Source organism: Aquila chrysaetos, chromosome 19 (assembly GCF_900496995.4).
Source record: "Aquila chrysaetos chrysaetos chromosome 19, bAquChr1.4, whole genome shotgun sequence".
In the NCBI taxonomy this organism is placed as follows: Eukaryota; Metazoa; Chordata; class Aves; order Accipitriformes; family Accipitridae; genus Aquila; species Aquila chrysaetos.
Genome location: NC_044022.1, coordinates 4,292,403 through 4,311,722, shown reverse-complemented (window position 1 = coordinate 4,311,722; position 19,320 = coordinate 4,292,403). Strand labels below are relative to the sequence as shown.

The 19,320-nt window shown below is 45.3% G+C and overlaps 1 protein-coding gene and 1 long non-coding RNA gene across 2 annotated transcripts in view; both read right to left on the bottom strand.

Moving 5' to 3' along the window:
• Positions 1 to 267: 267 nt before the first annotated feature.
• Positions 268 to 9,325, bottom strand: HMGB1 (high mobility group box 1). The gene is made up of 5 exons (XM_030042594.1): positions 9,113 to 9,325; positions 5,892 to 6,054; positions 5,462 to 5,607; positions 4,315 to 4,489; positions 268 to 2,268 (listed from the first exon to the last, which is right to left on the bottom strand). Exons 2-5 carry the CDS (start codon positions 6,039 to 6,041, stop codon positions 2,092 to 2,094), a joined length of 648 nt encoding a protein of 215 aa, XP_029898454.1. The 5' UTR covers positions 6,042 to 6,054; positions 9,113 to 9,325; the 3' UTR covers positions 268 to 2,091.
• A 3,978-nt stretch (positions 9,326 to 13,303) lies between these two features.
• LOC115353219 overlaps positions 13,304 to 19,320 on the bottom strand; it is a 44,439-nt gene continuing 38,422 nt past the window's right edge. Inside the window, exon 10 of the long non-coding RNA XR_003927496.1 lies at positions 13,304 to 16,878. This is a non-coding gene — a long non-coding RNA (uncharacterized LOC115353219). The remainder of the gene's footprint in view (positions 16,879 to 19,320) is intronic.

Sequence of the window (19,320 nt, the reverse complement as noted above, 5' to 3'; positions counted from 1 at the left end):
CTCTGATGACCTGGGGAAACAAAAAAACCCTTCAGCACAGAAAATTTATTTGTAATCAGTTACGAGCATTTGAATGGGTAATACCCAGTTTAAGAAAAAAAAAAAAAAAAAAAATCTATCTGTCCTAAGCTTTCTATATCAGGACCTTGTGAACAGCATCATTATTCTGTTTCAAACAGAAAGCAGGGATGTATATATCTGAAAACACCAACACACCAAAAAAACCCCCAACCCCTTAGGATATTAAGTGAGCCATTTAACTAAGTATTTAAAACCTCTGCAATTATTAGTTTATTAGTATCATCCAGGATTCAGATGTTCAATATTTCTCCTGAAGTTATACATAAATGCAAATTGAAATAAGAATCTGAAAGTCAAAATTGTATAACAAAACAATACTCCATCACAAAAGCGTGTAAAATTACAAGAATGCTTTTTTTTTTTTTTTTTTAAACACTGGCACTTAAGAGAACCATAATTTTGTAACCACAAAATTGCCAAATTGTCCCCCAAACTGGTAAGCAGGTATATGTGAAAATAGTTACAGTTGCCAGCACTTGAAGTTTTACTAAATATGCAAAAAAACCCTTAGCTTTGGTTTTGGAAGAGAACTGTATTTGACCAAATTAGACATTGTTGGTATACCATAAACATTTCACTTTTTAATGCAAAATTTAATAAAATGTACTTTTCCATACAGCTATATTTAACTTAAAAATGGGCAAACATCAAGAGTGCGGTATAAAACCTAACAGGAAAAATACATCTTATCTCATTTTCAATTTGAGACAATATACAACTTTGTTTAAAGGGCTAAAACTAGAATTTCAAGAATACAAATATGAATTTACATAGATTTAACAAATAATAATGGTACCATTTATAGAAATCTTAGAAAGAAAAATCATTTCTCGTGGGCCATTTGCTACCAGGAGAGTTTCATGGTATAAAGCCCGTGGCCATCACCAGACCTGTCACTAAAAAATAATATGGTAATTTCATGCTTTTAACTTTACACATTTTAGGTACGCTCATCGCTCGGAAGTGTTCAGAGATTTACAAATACAACTTCCATTACATGGTAACGGAGTCACACATGTAAATTTCTCTACACTGGATGGACATACACTCTTCCTATGGGTCCTTCTAGGACAAAATTTAACATTCCCTCCCTCCCCGCCCCGCCCAAAAGTATTTAATTTCTGTAAAATTGAACTCTATACTTCTCAACTCTCCAAGACTGGTAAACTCATGCAACTCAATAGAATATTACATTTCACAAAAATCCGAACAAGTATCAGTTTGTTGAGATTGAATTTTTTGTTTTGTTTCCAGTTACGGAAGAATATTCTTTCATCATATGCCTATATATTTCTTTTCTTACCCTATCATGATTATGCAGGGTATGCAGATCAAAGCTTTGTTTATCAGCTGGTTATATGAAAGATGAAAACTGTAATATTCCCATGATCCCATACGGGCATTCAATAAAGCAAAAGATGAGTTCCCCTCAAAAAAAAAAAAAAAAAAAAAAAAAAAAAAAAAAAAAAAAAAGAGAGAGAGAGAGAAAAGAAAAAGTATGATTTTTCAAGGGCACCTATTAAAAGGACAACAATACTAATAAAAAAAAAATTGTATTTACTTAGAAGCATTCAGAATGTCAACAAAACAGCTGCAACTTTTTTTTTTTTTTCTCCTTTTTGCAATTACAGAGTGGTATTCAGTTAACAGAACAACAATTATTTTTATGATGCATCCGAGACAACTGAAGATGAAAAATGAACTACATCCCCGTATATAACTAATTTGTGCTGTGCACCAACAAGAACCTGCTTTAAAACTCCCATGCCAATTTACAACCCCCACACTGTACCAGGCAAGGTTAGTGGCCATTGAAATACCACTAAGGACAGGGCTATCTAAAGACACATTCGGTAGTGTGTTAACTATACAAAAAAAGAGACACTGTACAGTTTAAAAACAAATCTTACACAGCCTTACATTTCAATTTTTTTTTCTTTAAAAGGAGTGAGTTGTGTACAGGGGGGTTAAATGCTTTATAGACAAGAAAGAAATTGCTCTAAAAGAGACTTATTCATCATCATCATCATCTTCATCCTCCTCCTCTTCTTCCTCTTCATCATCTTCATCCTCTTCATCTTCATCCTCATCTTCCTCCTCCTCCTTCTTCTTCTTGCTCTTCTCAGCCTTGGCAACTACTTTTTTGCCTGCATCAACCTTCCCTTTGGCCCGGTACGCAGCAATATCCTTGGAGGAGAAAAGCAGGAAGAATCTCTCAAAGATATAACCAGCCAAGAGCTCTGAGCAACTCCCAAACGGTACTTGTGAAACCAGAGCCACCCAGGTTATCTGCCCCTTCTCCACATCCACTGGGGTAGGACCTGGGAGCTGTAGCTTCCATTACCAGGTGAACTGAGGCCCAACGCCAAAGAAAGGGGAACCCTCTAACACAGAAACGATACTGGCGCACTGGAACACGCTGCTTACGGCTGTTGAGGCATCTCCGCTGTGAGGCTTCTGGGAACAGGTTGGAAAAGCTGCTGCCTCGGATGGTGAAGGCACAGCTGAGCCCACTATCCCATAAGGAAATGAAGTAGGGAGACCTCTTAAGGTCCCTTTCTAGCCCTACCTTCTACGATGCCTAAAGAAACGCACAGGAAAATCCTTGTTCGAGGCACAAAACTGTAATTAGCCATCCAAAACACATTAGAATGACATGGCCTAATATTTGCAATGTTACACCTCAGCGAAGAGCAATTATACAGAATTCTGCCTAACTGAAGTTTACAAAATAAAAGGTATAAGAACTTGATTAAAGGGTAGACAGTGCCACCTTCTGCATGCAATAAATTTATTCTAGTGGTTTATAACACACAAAATTCAGTTCCTGTTATAGGGAAGTCAAAACCGTACCTGGAAGACCAAGCCAGAAAAACGGTTAGACTCCCCGACTTTGTGCCAAAATAACAAAAACAATTACGTAACAGAATTGATCTACAGGATTTAATCATACCAGCTAGAGAAACGTCAACACCTTTACGCAGATGGTCCAAGTTTTCAAATATTCCCCACCCAGTAAACATTACACCACTAATCTTAAGAGTTCCCTCAGACTCCCTTAAAGCTTAGCACAAAATTTTCAGAAGATACAATATCCACTGAGTCGAAGGCTAAACAATGAAATACTGAGATTACTGCACCTTAAAAGCCCATTTGTAAGCTAAGAAATGAAGACAATACTAGCGAAGACTAAAATATCTGGGAATAAAGATTAATAATTCTACCATTTAAAAAGCCTCTTATGAGTTGCCTTGGCTGTATTTACAAACAATTACCACGCTCAAGAGTTTAAGTTGCACAGGAACGACAATATGGGAAAGCTTCTAGACCTGCAGTTCCTCTCCAGCACATAATTAGGACTCAAAGGGGCCACCTTGCTCACTACAATGCTACAATTTTAAAGTGGTTTTGTTTGCCAGCAGGAGAAACACCCAGAGGAAGGTCACAGCACACAAATGGATACACGTGGTATACATTAGCTATAGGTGCTTGCTGACCCATTGTAAAGCATCATCAGGGGAGGCTAACATGCATCCATCCCCCTCCTCCCTTACTTTCCTCGTATTGGGATGGGAATCTGCCTCTGGAAACAAAAACACGTGTAGCACTACCCTGTGCGTGCAACACATTTCTAGAGCTCCAATTATGACGACAGGATTTAGCTTTAATAATTCAAGAAACTTTATGACATCCTGCTTCATATGTATTATTAACTATGTTAATTACTAGAAAGGAGATGGACACAAAATAGGTACAGGAAAAACATGCGTCTAAAACTAGCACCTCATTAGCGTTCTGACATTATCCCAAGAATAAATTTTAAAAAAGGCGTACCAATTATCCTCATGTTGAGGGATGCTCATCAATACCTCCAAAATTAGGGAGAACCAATTTACTCTTTACTGGCATTACTTAATACTACCAACTTAACTCAGATACTGCTGTGACCTATTGTTTTAATAACAATACAGACACCATGGTATCTATTAAACCATCATTGATGGCCCTGCATTACAGACAAATGCAAATAGTTCAACACAAAGGACTGCAATTTAGTGTTAAGAGTAATAAACCGTATGCTCCCTTACGTGATATTTTCCAACAAATATCATGACATTTGTCATTGGCATATTATAATTTGCCACATCAGGTATCAGAGTACGCGATAAGGAAAAAAAACATCTAAATTGAGGCTTGACCTCCCCAAACCATCTCCATAAATGTCGACATTACCTTTTCATACTTCTCCTTCAGTTTAGCAGCCTTTTTTTCATAAGGCTGTTTATCATCTGCAGCGGTGTTGTTCCACATCTCGCCCAGTTTCTTTGCGACGTCCCCAATGGACAGACCAGGATGTTCTCCTTTGATTTTTGGACGAAACTCAGAGCAAAACAAGAAAAAAGCCGAACTACAGTGGAAAAAAAAAAGGAGAAGCTTATTTTAATTTTAATTAATGTTTTGTGACCTTTGTTACCGTTTCTTTAGAGCATTTTGGAAAAGCACTGAAAAGTGAGACAAACTTTAATCACAATGGAAGGTATCAGAACCAAAAAAACTACTTTGAAAACTTAACGCACCCTTGTCTCATAAGTAATGCCACACACCCGGTCCCATTTTTGGCAGGACCCCCAGAGGGGCAAATTTTATGTACCATACGCAGAGAAAATCTTAAAAAAGGAGAGTGAGTGGATGATACCAGGGGAGCAAATGTTATGTCAGAACTGTTAAAGGCAGAGAAGCTGCAATACTTGTTATGAAAATTAGGATTTCCAGATGATAGCATCAGCCCAAATACGAACATTCACTGGTACAGGAACTTCCCTGTTCCTTTCAGCATTAGCTCCATTTAAAACACACACAAAAATGTTTTGCTACAGAGTACTAGTGTCTAGTACCAGGTGAACCTGAAGTCAGTAGTCTTCACGTAGTGGCTGAAGTTTTAATTCTCTAAGCTGTTTTTTGTACAAGATCATCCTTCTAACTTGTTCTGTGCAAAAGCCTCTTAATTTTAAATGGACTGCCAGTCAAAAATTCTGCTCAAGCCAACAGGTGGGGAGAGCAGGGCCTGAAATATTTTACTGCCATTTTACACGAGAATTACCCTCTCAACAGAAATTGGAAACATGAGTCAGAACTGCACGTCACCGATTTTTGCATCCACTTTTAAAGGCTGATGTTATTCCAACTTCGATGAAGAGGGCCAACCTGAAACCACCAACCTGTAATTTGTAACTAAAATTTCAACCTATCTTTACGCCACTGGTCAGAAAAATCATGTAGTCTTGTATTTCTGAAGGTCCTAGACCTGGATAAAACCATCATTTTATAGATACGCTCCAGTGTGACGGTCCCGAACAAGATTAACTAGAAATCTACTTACGGAGGCCTCTTAGGTGCATTTGGATCCTTGAACTTCTTTTTTGTTTCCCCCTTAGGTGGTACATAGTTTTTCATTTCTTTTTCGTAACGAAGCTTGTCAGCCTTTGCCATATCTTCAAACTTCCCTTTCTCCTTAGAAGACATAGTCTGGAAGGCAATTAGAATCACAGAGTATCTCAAGTTGGAAGGGACTCACAAGAATCAAAATGGTATTTTAAGATTTAAAAGCATATCCAAGTCCATTCCAAAGTTTCAGTCGGGGGAACTAAGGTAAGGCTAGACCAACGGATAGTTACCACTGATCTTACAACTGCACTTCTTACTTATTTAAACCCTGAACTTTTGAAGAAATAATTTGCAGTCTCAAACAGTATTTCACACAAAGCAATCATTTAAAGGTTCTGCGGGGTTTTTTTAGTGGTTATTCCTACCTTCCATCGTTCTGAGCATTTTTTTGAGAACTCTGAAAAGTTCACTGAAGCATCTGGATGTTTCTTCTTGTGCTCCTCCCGGCAGGTTTGCACAAAGAAGGCGTACGAAGACATTTTACCTCTCGGCTTCTTAGGATCGCCTTTGCCCATTTTTGATGATTTTCTGTGACAAAGCAAAAAAGACACTCTTAAAAGTTTTACTTTTTACAAACCAATGCGGGAAGTAAAGCCACAACCAAGAATCATGCCAAATAAGACCCATTGGAGCAGTATTCCAAAATCACACCACAGGAAGAGGTTTTGCTTCTGGAAAATTTACTGAAGATTTGTGCCATCACTGTTTGAGGTGACCTGGACGCAAGCAACCTGAAATCTCAAAGGGCCTTCAAAATGCACAGTTCCGGTCTCCTGTGAACAAAAATGTCCCTTCCAAGCAATTCGAGAGCAAGTACTAGCATCAGTGCAGTGGAGACTATGCTCCTTGATTACTGCTAGTGTATCAGTCCCATGCTTGGAAGGAATAAAACATACTGAAAGAAGGAGCAAAAAAAGTACCTGAGTATCCTGTCTCAGCTGGCTTTACGGGTCACTGATTTTTTTCTTCCTAAAGCCTATATTTCTATCCCCCTCCCCTGTAGCCCTTGGGTGCTCACTTGCAAAAGATATCTGGTTTTTATTGTTATTGTTTTTGTATGCCATATATTATCACTCTCCTTTAGCCACATATTATCACCCTCCTTTACGTGTACTGCAAAAACCTACTCTCTCTTCGTATGTGTACCTAGAAATACAGGAATGAAACACCGCACTCGGTCAAACATGTTAGAACCAAGCCAGGGACGCTAAAAGTATGACATTTACATATGACTAGCAAAGCTGTGCTCCGCGCGAGGACTATCTGACTCTTTCAGGGACCGAGAGGGAATGAAAAAATACCTTCCTCGAACTTTTCACACCCAAGTCAGACATTCAGAGTATTTCTTCATGGCTCCCTGGAAAAAAGTCACTTGCACCCTGACAAACTTTGCTCTTCAGCAGGAATTAAAAAAAAAAAACAAACGTAAAAAAGAACATAAAGTGCATGCACCGCCTGCCCGTATTGCCACAGAAGCAGTATTTCCTATCGGTTTGGCGGATAGACAGAAACAGATTTCTGCTCTGTGACTAAACACGTCCGGTTTGAAGTTTCTATCGAGTAAACAAGAGGGCTGAAGAACCGGGAGCCGCTCCTGCCTGCCATGGAGACGTTTCCAGAGCCAGCCGGCACCCGGGGCTCGGCTAGCGGCTGGGGCACGTCCCGCTGGCTGTGGGGGAAGGCGGCGAGGCCGGGGGGGACGGGGCAGGGGTGGTTCAGAGGCGTGGAGCGACTGTGGGAAGGATGAGGCACGGCGACCCGAGCTGGCGTTTAAAAGCCTCCTTCCCGCCATTTTGGACGCTTCCCCTGCCGGGGGGGGGGGGGCAGAGGAAAACTTCAGAAGTCCTCTAAAAGACCTGCTGGGGGGCGGGTGAGAAGAAAATAAAAAAAAAAAAAAAAAAAGAGTCCCGTTATCAGGGAAAAGGTGTGGAAGTTTTATTTTGTGTTCACGGGCGCAAGCACATGCCCAAGGGCCGGCCAGCGGGGCTGCGGCTTCCCGCAGGCGGCGACCCCCGGCCCCGGCCGCCGCTCGCAGCCCCGGGACAAAGCGCCCTCCCCGTCCCCCCGCGGCGGGGCGGGCCGGGCCGTCCCCGGGCCTCCCCCGCTCCCCGCCGCCATGAGGCCTGGCCGGCGAAGCGAAGCGAGGCGCGGCCTGCGCCGCCGCAGCGGCGGCGGGAGCGGCCGCCATGGCGCAGGCTCCTGGCGGAGGAGGTCACCCGCCGCCGAGCCTCCTTCCATTTTGTGCACTGAGGAGAGCGAGTCGCCCCCCCCCCCCCCACCTCCTCCGCCACCACCACACCACACCACCCCCCCCCCCCGCGGCCCAGCGGGCGGGGAAGGGAGGCCAGGCCGCCGGGACCCCCCGCCGAGGCCGGGCGGCGACCCCCGGCCCGCGGCCGGGGGGGGGGGGGGGGGGGGGTGTGTGTGAAGACGACGGCGGCGGCTGCTGGGCGGCGCGGAATGGCCGCTGCTGGCGTCGCCCGCGCCCGCCGCCGCCGCGCAGAGAACATGGCTCCTTCCTCCCCTTCCCTTCCCTTTGTGTGAGCGCGCCCGCTACCCTGGCGCACACGCTCAGCCATTGCAGCCGGGGGAGGGCGGGCGGGCGGGAGGCGGGTGGGTGCAAGGCGGCGGGGGGGGGGGGGGGGGGGGGGGCCGGCGCGCTTCCAGCGCTTGCCCGGGCCCCGGTGAGAGCGGCGGGCAGAGCCCCGGCGGGGACGACCACCCCCCCCCCTCCGAGCTCGCTCCCGCGCCCCGACGAGTTGTACGGCCCCCGCGGCGGGGCGAGCAACGGCGGCGGCTGCAAAAAAAAAAAAAAAAAAGTTCCCCCCGAACTGCGCCCCCGCCCGCCCGAGCGCCTCTCTGCTCCGCCGCCGCTCGCCTTGTTTTCTCGCTCGCGGCTGCCGTCAGCCATGTTACAGCCGGGCGGCCGCGGGGGCCAGCGGCTCCCCGGCCCGCGCCCCGCTGCCCCCGCGCTCCTCGCCGCCCCGGCGGCGACCGGCAGCCCGCCGCTGCCCGCCCGAAGCCCCCTCCCCTCCCCGGCCGCCCTACGCCGAGCCTCTCTGCCCGCCGGCTGCCCCGCCGCCGCCGCCGCCGCAGCGATGGCTACGGCGAGGCCACCGTAAGCGGCTTACGGCGGGGCACGGCGCGGCCCGCGCCCCCCGCGGCGGGGCGCCCCCCCCCCCCCCCCCCCCCCCCGCAACCCCCAAACCCCCGGGCCGTTCGCTCGCCTCCCTCCCCACCTCCACCCGGGCGGCTTCCTTAGCCCCGTCCTTCCCTCCCCTCGCCCCGCTCCCGAAGTCGCCCGCCGCCCGCGCCCCCGGCGCCCCCGCCCCGCCCCGGCCAAAGAAGGGCGGGCGGGGGTTTGGGGGGGGGGGGGTCGCCTCCCGGGAAGGGTCTCCCGGGCGCAGCCCGTCTCGCCTTTGTGTTGCCGGCGCCCGAGCCGGCGCTGCCCCGCGCTCCGCGGCCAGGCAGCGGCGGTACGGCGGGTAGCGCCGGCTCGCCGCCCGGCTGCGAGCGAGCGAGCGGGCGGGCGGGCGAGCGAAGGAGCGCGCCCGGCCGGCCCGGCGGCCCCCGAGCGCGTACTCACCCGTGTCAGAGTCCGGCACGCAGCCCTCGCTCGTCGCCGAGCCCCAGAGACGCTACCCCGGCCGCCCGCCCGGCCCCAGCGCTGCCTGGGTCCCTGTGTAGCCCGGTGCACCGCAATGGCTGTGAGAGCGGGATCGATACGCAGCCTCCTCACACTCTCAGCGCTGGTAACATTACTCTGAACACAGCCCCGTCCCCATTGGCTGCCGCCAAGGCAGCCGCCGCGCCGATTGGCCGAGGCCCTTCCATTGTCCTGACCAGAGAGCTCCGCCGATTGGGCGTAACGCGGGACACGTCACTGAGGATTGAAAGGGCGCGCAAATATAAAAGTGAGCGGAGGGAGCCGGGTCGGCGGCGGGATGCAGAGTTCCGAGCCGGCGGCGGCTCCTCGGCTCGGCGCCGCGCTTCGCCGCTCGGCGAGCACCGGCGGGGCCGCTGCCGCCCCTGCCGCCCCTGCCCCGGGGGGGACCCCCCCCTCCGCGCCCGGCTTCCACCGCCGCCCCACGGGGAAGGGGAGCGGGGAGCCGGAGCTCCCGCGCCGCTCCGGCAGCGCCGCCGCCCCCCGGCCCCTCCCCGGCAGGGCAGGGCCGCGCCGCCCCATTTCACAGACGCGGAAACTGAGGCGCGGGGGCTCGGGGCGCAGCTAGCGTGGGGCGTCGGTTCTTTTCTTTTTTTTTTTTTTTTTTTTTTTTTCCCCCCAGAAACGGGTAAATCGTCTGTAAGAACAAGAGTCGGAAGGTCACGGCTCTCTTCATAACCCCGGGTGACGAGGAGCAGCCCGGGGCGGCCGGGCGGCCCCCCCAGTTCTCGGCGCTTCTGGAACGATGCCCCAGAGCAGAAAGCGGGCAACCTGGGCCGCGTCTCACCTGCCCTTCGCTGCCGCTCCTCTCCCTGCTTTTTTGTGGTCGCTTGCACCGTACGGATCAGCTATAGAGGACCGATCGGACAGAAGGAATGCCCCTTCGCATCCGCTTTGCCGTTTGTATCTGCTTTACTGGTGCAGACAACGCCGGGAGGAGCACCGCTGTGATAAATCCAAACCCACTGACCTTCCCCGAAAGGCATTATCGGCACGCTTACTGAACTAACAGAAACTTGAACGAACAGAACTATACACGGGTGTACATATTAAAAACCGTTCTTACCTTGTAACTGTTGTTACGCTGGCAGCGTGAGTAGCAGGTAACATTAAGAGACGGCCTGTACCATCCTTAAAAGTTTTGTAGGCCAGCTAAACGTGAAAATAGGACAAATCCTCGCGTGCCAGACCACAAACCCTTCCGAAACTTCATGGAAAGGAGAAGATTTTAAGGGAACGTGATAATTAAGTAGATTGTCAAAACCAACTCTTTACACGTGAGCATGTGTGACCGATAACAAAATTTAAAGTATTATACCTGACAAAACTAAATAATTGATAAAATCTCTACCTTTTCTTTGGTGGGACCATGGCTAATAGCATTCAGTAGCAGGAATTAACTACAGTGAAAAGCAAATCCTGGGAAGTTGTGCTTCAGGTCCCAAGCAAAACCAGCCTCTAAATCCAAGAACGACAATACCACGTACCTTTTCATTTAGCCCAACGCTGCTTGCCTGGTTCTTAGTAAGAGAGAAACTTAGAGAATACCAGTCTATCAACTGTAGGCCTATGCAAATGGAAAGCTGTATAAATACCGAGAATTAAAAAAAAAGCCCCAAACCCACATCTTAAAGTCATAATTGTACCAATTTCCAGTGCAGCTAGGCCCAAGTTCAATAAACTAGCTTCCTCTTTCTTTAGCTATGAATGTGATTAAAAAGAAACTAACATAATTATACTAGTACTACCTCACTGCGGACACTTTTATGCTGGGATGGCTCAGTTCTCTACTTGCTTGCATCCGTGTTAGGTGGACTGAATCATTTTACTTGTATCAGTAGAAGAGCCGTGATAAAATCCTGTGAAGATGCACCCAAGCGGTCACTTTGCATGGTTCGTCTCTAGGAATTAAGCCACAAAAGAGGCTGCAAGAGACGGGCTTTGCCACAGACTTACTGTCTGATGATCCTCAGGCAAATCTTTGTGCTCGTTCCTCCTTCTTTAAGTGGGGTGGTATTTCTAAAGTGTTTATGAGACACTGTTACAACCAAAGTAAGTCTCAAATGAGCAGATCCCCTAGCAGAGGCCATAGGTGCTGATCTGCTGGAAGGAGTTACGATAGTGAACGGAGTGCAGCGAAACTCTTCACACCAAGTCTCGGTCCGGAGTGCCACACACCGGTGACTGGTCTCAGTGTCATGTCGACATTTGTGTCATATTGGACGATGTGAAACAAAAATTGCTTTTTTTTTTTTTTTTTTTCCCCCTCACTGGCTTACTTCTTTCAATATGCTTTTGCGCACAGTACTATTAAGTCCCATGGAAGTAATATACGGGTTCTATACAGGATAAAATAGGTTCCTGTTTAGGAAGCTGGCAGCACATGTTAAGGTCCGTTAAGCTGAGAGCTGTTCAGCCTCACAAGATGTAAACCACCTCCCAATAAGCATCTGAATATGCAGCAGGGCAACTTTATCATTCAAGAAATTTATACCAGGGCTGCTTCTGAGTGTCGTTCACACTTTCTACCCTTGTCCTCTGGCGATTCTCCCACCCAAGAAAACACCGATCTCTCCTCAAAGTCTTCCTAAGTTAACTGGGCCCCCTCACGGCTGAGGAAGAGGCCCCACAAATCACACACATTTTTACACATCTGCTGACAGAGTATTTGTACTAGTATTCATCTGACCCCCTTAGTTAATCTGGAGTCCAGTGTTTTCTGTTCTGGACTCAATGCCCCAGCCAATTGCTGCTGCTTGGTTATGATTGTTGCCTCCTAACATTTCTCTTCCTCAAGATGGTGCTTCTTTCAAGATATTGCCAGTGAGAAGGCAAACAAATTCCAAATCTATCACAATTATCAGTCATTTGGCAAGGCAAGGTGCTTTATGGAAGTCAAGAGATCCTTCTAAGTAATGACCCTAATTGTAAAACTGCCTCATTTGTGAAGAAGTGCTGACGGACGCGTGAAGACAGCGGTTCTGCTATCTGAATTAATGTGAAAATACATAAACAGTAGGAACACTAATGGTTCTGTCTCGAGGGAAGTCTTTTTTTTGGCTGCTTTGTGTCTTAAGGTTTAAACCTTGACATAGAATATGGAGCAGAGGAAAACTGTAAAAAGCACAAGCGTTTATGTGGCCTAGTGTGCAGGATCTGATAGCTTTGCACACACTGAACTTCTTTACAGTTTCTTCCACGAAAACCAGACCTGAAAAGAAGGAAAAGGCAGGCATTTACTCCCAGCTGTTGTCTAGAGCCAAGAATTTAGCAAAAGGTGAGCAATGAGGAGGTTCTGATTACAGGACGTATTCCTGTAAAGGTTTTCCTTCATCTCTGCTAGTTATATGCTAAGGCCTGTACAGGTTTTCATATTCCAGTGGGTTTCTTCTGCGGCCCTTGATGATAGAAATAAAAAGAATTTACTCATCAGTTGCAGACGGTAGCATTTTTTACGGAAGCAGTGTATGTTTCTCCTCTTGTTCATGCTGTGCCACATCCCTTCTGATACTTTACAAACATGCCTTCTTCTGCAAACCTTACTGAAGTCCAAATCTGTTTTAAATTACACTCCGCATGACAGGTGCAGTCACAGAGATCACCTGGCTAACACAAGCCACCTTTGACTTCACGCACAGAGGCTTTGCCCACAGAATATTCGGGTCATAACAGCCCAATACGACTGCTCCAGGAAAAAAAATATGTAGCTGCACAGGAAGTTTCAAAACCCCTATTTAGTAATTTTGGTGTTTTGCAAACTAGAGTATACTTTGGGAAAAGTCACATGGATTGGATGTCATATTGCAAAGCAACAGTAAGACTATGATTTCTATTAGATATGTGTTTTCAAATACTTCCAATTTTTACGATATGCTTTGTAGCTACTTACTTGAAAACTAGTAGAAATGTTTGTTAGGAGCCTTTCTGTTCAACTTTTTTTCCATGCAAGGCAGGCTGAACTTGGATGGAAACATCAGCTATGTATTCTCAACCTTTTTTTAAAGCATCCTTTTGTTTTCCATTTTCTGCAGAGATAAGAAAGAAAGGCCTCTCCAAAGACAGAACTGTTCTTCTAAACAATGTATTGCCGAGTAGGAACAGCAAAGCTCCAACTGAACGATGAAAACAGTGTTTTATTTTATTTATTTAAAATTATCCTCTCACTTCGGATCATCCCCCGTGTAGCTCACAGCTGAAGACTTCTAGCAAAGACAAACAAGGACAGAGAATCCCAAGAAGTACAGACCACTTGGTTGGCAGTGAAGCCTGATCAAGAGAGAGATGCAGAGCAGGGATCTCATTCTCCCCAGCTCCCAAAATAACTTTGTGAAACACCTTGGTGAGACTCCTCAACAGAATTTTCAAGGAAGTCACAGTATATAAAGAGCCAGGCCTTAGCAAGTCTGTGCCCACTCGAGTGCGGTGGTTGCTGACAGGGGTGAGAAAAGGAACTCGCACCAATTCCATGAGATTCAGGAGACACAGGATGCAGGGCAGCACAGCTCTCCTGGGGCAAGAAGGTTGCTGCTCCATGCCACCACCTTCTCTTGCAAATTTTGCTTTCTGTGAAAGACACTGTTTACTCCCCAGTGGTTCTGGCTGGAAGGCAGGTGATTTCATAGCTCGCTTTGACAATGAGGAGATTCAGTGTCGTCACTGGACCTCCGGATTTTGTCACTCTGTCCTCCCTCCCAAGGAACGAGGTCATTGTTTCTTCGGGTCAGAATTAAGAGAATATTACAGTGAAAAAGGCACAACAAAAACTAGCTTGTCAGTCAAATCAAAGCTACTATTAGGCTATTTTTAATGAGATCTGAAAGCTTTTCTCAGTAAAAATGTTACATTTTGAGCTCAAAACAAGAGCGAAACGTGCAGCGACAGGGCATCTGGGCACATGTACTTATGGGGCTGCTTGTGATTTAGATTGCCACGGTTGCTTTCGAACATTTCCAGCTATACAGCAGGTAGGTTATTCACAGCACACTTGGAAAAAGCACTGGCCGTATTTGCCCTTTTCCTGAGGCTGCGGTGCCCACCTGTATGCAGCCCAGATGAACACGATTCTCAGTTGCTTATTAGATGCAGACTTATAACCAATTTTTTCTGTGTCTTATTTGAAATCTTCAGGAGATACTTCAAATATTTCCTTAAAATAATTTCTGGAAGAGAAAGACTCCATTCAAAGAAATGAGACTTAGCATGTCTGCAAATAGTAACAATGCATGGAATGTGCTTTGCTTTACCTTTCCAGCTGGATTTGCTCAGATTGCGTCAAGTAATCTGCATATATTGCTGGCTGTCTTCTATTAGAGAGCATTATCTAGGGAACAGGGTTTCAGAAGGCCGTTTGTCCTTTCAGCATGGATGAGTGGCTGGCTAGTCTAGATGTGCGAGCAAGTGGTAACTGTGGAGAAGCAGCGGCCAGACAAGGTAACCTTGGCTGACTAAAAGAAGTGGTCTGGGAGAGGCAGGCAGGGAGCAGGGACGGCACCGGTGCTGCTGCACTAATTTCCTCACCGGGCTTCATGTGCGAACCAGCTGATTTTTGTTGACATGTGAGCCCTGCAGACAATTCCATCATTTCTAGAGCTGATACGTTCTTAAACCAGGGTCAGTACTTACACAGTGCTTTTATCCATAGAATGGATAACATTAAAATTTGTACACTTTTTGAGGAATTAACAGATATACAGTAGAGTATCCAAGAAAACATGTTTCCATAGCAAGAGTGTATACCCACACTGTTCAGCTCACAAAGCAGGCAAAACTGATGAAGATACATCAGTATGGACTTCTGATGATCAGTATGCTATGAACATCTTTTTATAGTGAAAATGTGTATAGAAAGTAACCATTTCATGGTAATGGTCATGGAAAATATTTACTATTATGACGTGTGATTCCTTTAGCATCTTATTCCTTATGTATAAGCACAGAACTTCTTTGAGTGCCTCCGTGAAGCTCTCAATGCAGAGTTTCAGACAGATGGGAATGGTGCTCAGCTTCAACAGCAAAAAGGAGTTCAAGAAGTGTTCTTCCCGAACTGCACAATTTCTGAAATCACTGACCTGTTGAGATGTTTGCTTTGCTGAGCGCACAACATGCAGTGCAACATCCACTCCCCTCTTCAACTTTCTGGAAACATTGCATCAAATATTCATTCCCTCTCCAAAATCTCCAGACCGTTTATGTGATCGTACGCTCAAGTCCACCACCAAGATAACTCTTATCAGCTGCTTCTAATAAACCCCAAATGCTGCTGTCCACCTACACACTCTCCTCTAAAGGCATTAGTACTCAGCCACCCTCGCTCCAGTCTAGAGGCAGGTAAGCTTCTGATGCTGACACCACTATTAGACTTCTACACCTGAACAGGCGGAATCCAACCAGGCCTAAGGTGATGAGAAATATCCGAGATTCCCTTCCTATTTTATCCAGCCCAGAAGATTCAACAAGATATACTCCCTCACATCCAGGAGTCCTTTAGATAGCCCTCAATGCTGCAAGTTAAATTGGAAAGATTCCTTGAGCTAGGTATAGTGCTGGGACAGAGCTACTTATTCCCTTATCTATATGTTTTCTGAAAGTACACAATATACAGACATCACTCTGACCTGTACTCTGACCCTTTATACAGGACTCTACCCGTACCCGCAACACAGGGTAAACCATCTGCTTCTGAGTATGTAGAAGACACCTTAACACCAACACAGTCCCTGATATTGGAAACCTTAGCACAGTATTATCTCCACAAAACAGGAAAATAATGTGAATTTATGGGATGCTGGTATCTGAAGAAATAGAGGATGCAGCACACATCACTCTATCTGGTAACTACACAGGATCTACCATGATGTCTACATTGCATACAAGCAGTTACCGGAACTGCTGTAGGAAATAACCATTAGCTTACAGCTTCAAAAAGGAACTCGCATAGTTTGGCAGGACCGTTTTGCCCTTTTGCTGAATACAGCCAACTGTGTATGGTTGTCACTGAGTAGTGTCCATCTCATCCCTGACAATGCAGTGGTAGAAAACGGAGTGTTCCTCATTCATTTGGGGAATTGTCCACATATTCAACAACTTCATTAACTTGCTAACTTCCCAATGAGATACGGTGCTCAAGGAAGATTACAAGTACTACAAGTTATCAGAGTGAATCACTTAAGGAGGGCAAAGAACATATCCTGGAAGAGCAGAACAAACCTCAGAAAACTGTTATCCTTTCTCCATTTCTCTCCTTTCTGTCCCTTTTCTCTCCTCTTCTTTTCCCCATACTCCTGTGCAAAGATAAGCTGGAAAATGCACTGTGACAGCTGCACCTGCTCACCAAATACTCATCAGTAGCATTATTTAACGGGAAAGTAATTTTCTAGCCACCACCCCTCTCCCCCCACCCCAGGCTGGTTATCCAGTATATGTTATACTCCAGCGGGCACTGCATTGGCCAAACACCTACCATTATATGCAGCCAGCCCAATTTATTACTGGTTCAGGAAGGAGGATCACCTCTTAAATAGCCGTTCAGAGAAATGAAGTCATGCTAGTATTCTTACAGAGACTGTCTCCAGCTTCTATCATAATCATCCTGTTTCTTCTACCATCTTCTTTCCCGGTGCCGTCATCTCCCTTTATTTAAGGGCTCTATTCCAGGACTTGGGAGACTCAGGCGAAGGAACTGAGGCAACCTAGGATGTAAGAAATGACATACTTTACATTGACTAAGCCTGTATTACCAAAAGGCATTCAAGGGAATGCCCACTTCTCTCATCTCTATCCGACAACAAATAGTTGTTTTGAAAAGGGCTCTGTGAGCTCATCATCGCAGGGGGACAACTTCTACGCCAAGTCACCCAGTGCTACCAAAATCTTACTATTAACTTTCTCATTAACACACACTTGTAGTCTAAATCTGTTTAGATTAGTACTGTCTTAAGTAGAGGCCATTTGGCTTTCTATTCTGTCCTTATTCACCCTTACACCTTTTCCAGGAGTTTTAGAGGATTTTAAGTCTTTTACATCATTTTAATTCTCCTTTTTTCCTCATTTACCATGTTTCCATGAACCTTACTTCTGCTGAAACAAATTAAGTCCCTTATTGAATATGCCCCAAGTCTCACTGAAGGAATGCTGCTACAACGGAAAGGAGTACTCTTTTCGAAGTAAAAAAGCAAGACAGGTCGGACAGAAAGTCAATGTGGTGACCTCAAATTTGTGTAAGACACAACGTTAGACAAACTTGGATTACACTGATCTACAGCACTGAGTGCTTAAACAGTCTGTAGTTCAATAAAATGAAAATCTGATGGTTTCCATGAGGGATAAGTGTGGATCTGGGAGTGCGGATTCAATTCAGATGCTGATATGCATGATATGCATAAAAGTCATTGGGTATGCCAAGATGCTTTGACCAGGCAGGCATCTGATTAGTCTCCTCAGGGTAAGTTTAACTCAACCTTGTCCTAAAGTACGGATCAAGATCAAAATGAATAGCCACTCCTTTGGCAAGAAATACTGAAGCCTCTTCACTGCTCAAGAGCCCCTTTGAAGCTGTGGATTTTGATTGTTTGAACTCTTATACGACTTAATGGTGACAGCTTTTGTAACAAAAGAAATTCTTGATACTGTGTTATTTCTTCTATTACAGCCTAACAGATCACATAACTGTTCTAGGGTTTCCAAATATTGGCAAGTGGCTACTTATGGGATTAAACAGATATAAGGGATGCGTATATTGATGTCCATTCACAGTCTCTATTTCCAGTGGCCCGCATAGTCTGGAACCGACAAAGGTTTTGCATTCAATCCTACAAAATTTTGGCAAGTACTTATTACAGTGTTATCCATAGCACTTAAGGTTTTGTTGTATTATTGTTGCTTTACAATTAAGATTATTATTTTTATTTCATGTCCATCTCCTTAAAAACCTCAACACAAACACAAATACTTTTGCAACCCCTCCTGCACACCCACTCTTGCTGATTTGATAGCCCTTTTGAAGTTTATGAAGCATTTAAATGTTTTTAAAATGATCTATCCTTTTCTGTCCTCTAATAATTACATACTCAGATGTGTTGAAGTCATATTAAATAGTTGTTTATTTTATCTGACCTTGCAAAAACATAAATTTCTGACCATACTAACACAGGAGTAACTAGTGAAGCAATTTTACTTCTGTGTATGTGACTAGTAAAATACAGGTTTATGTCTCTTTTTTAATAGAAAAATTAGAGAAGGGATAGAAAGGAGCCAGAAAAATCATCTGAGAATGTGAAAAAATAATGAGAACCATAAAAAGCTCAATCTGTTTAGCTTTTAAAAAAAAAAAAAAAAAAAGCCACAACAAGATTGAGAAGTAACTTGATTACAGGGTAAAAGCACCTTCCTGGGGAGAAAATAGTAAGTACTAAAGAGCTCTTTAATCCATCAGAGAAAGGCATAACAAGGATCAATGACTGGAAGCTGAAGGCAAACAAATGCAAATGGAAATAAGGTAGAAAATTTTTAGCAGCAGGCATGATTACTACTTGTACTGTCCTGGTACCTGGAAGCCAAGTCATGGATCAGGGCTCTCTCACATTAGGTGCTGGTTAAAAAAAACCCTAACAAACCAAACCACCCCACCCCCAACCCCCCCAACCCCCCAAAACCCCAAACCAGAAAGAAGAAAATAAACACAATCCCTGCCAAAAGGTTACAAACCACGCATAGGATGAAGTAACATAATAAATCAATGACAATATTATCTGATATGACAGGCAGCAGTTTCAGGCCCTGGTTTCACGATACAAAGTGTTGAGTTGAGATACTGGCTTAAGGTGATTCTGCCCTATCAAGACTGATTCTTCCCGCTCCCACAATTTCTCTAAAGCTGTGAAACTCTGAAAACTGATCCTTATTAAAAAAAAAAAAAAAAAAAAAAAAAAAAGCAAAAGCGTTAAAACCAGGGTTTTCATTTTTTCTTTACAACAAAATGCCAGTGGAACTGATGTACTTTTGCAAGCGTTTGGATTTTTATGAATTTCAGTGAATGGCTTGATGAAAATTTTCCTAACTACCTGTAGATCTCAGTATCATCTCCGGCACCATTTACAGGACATCTAAATTTGCTGCATTACGTGTGGGAAAAG

What these genes read in the sequence shown, in the direction of transcription:
- HMGB1 (XM_030042594.1), bottom strand. Translation starts at nt 6,041, where the DNA reads ATGGGCAAAGGCGATCCTAAGAAGCCGAGAGGTAAAATGTCTTCGTAC. An exon ending in AATGCTCAGAACGATGGAAG is followed by an intron (nt 5,608 to 5,891) that starts GTAGGAATAACC and finishes ATTGCCTTCCAG; the next exon opens with ACTATGTCTTCTAAGGAGAA. An exon ending in TGAAGGAGAAGTATGAAAAG is followed by an intron (nt 2,269 to 4,314) that starts GTAATGTCGACA and finishes TTCTCCTCCAAG; the next exon opens with GATATTGCTGCGTACCGGGC.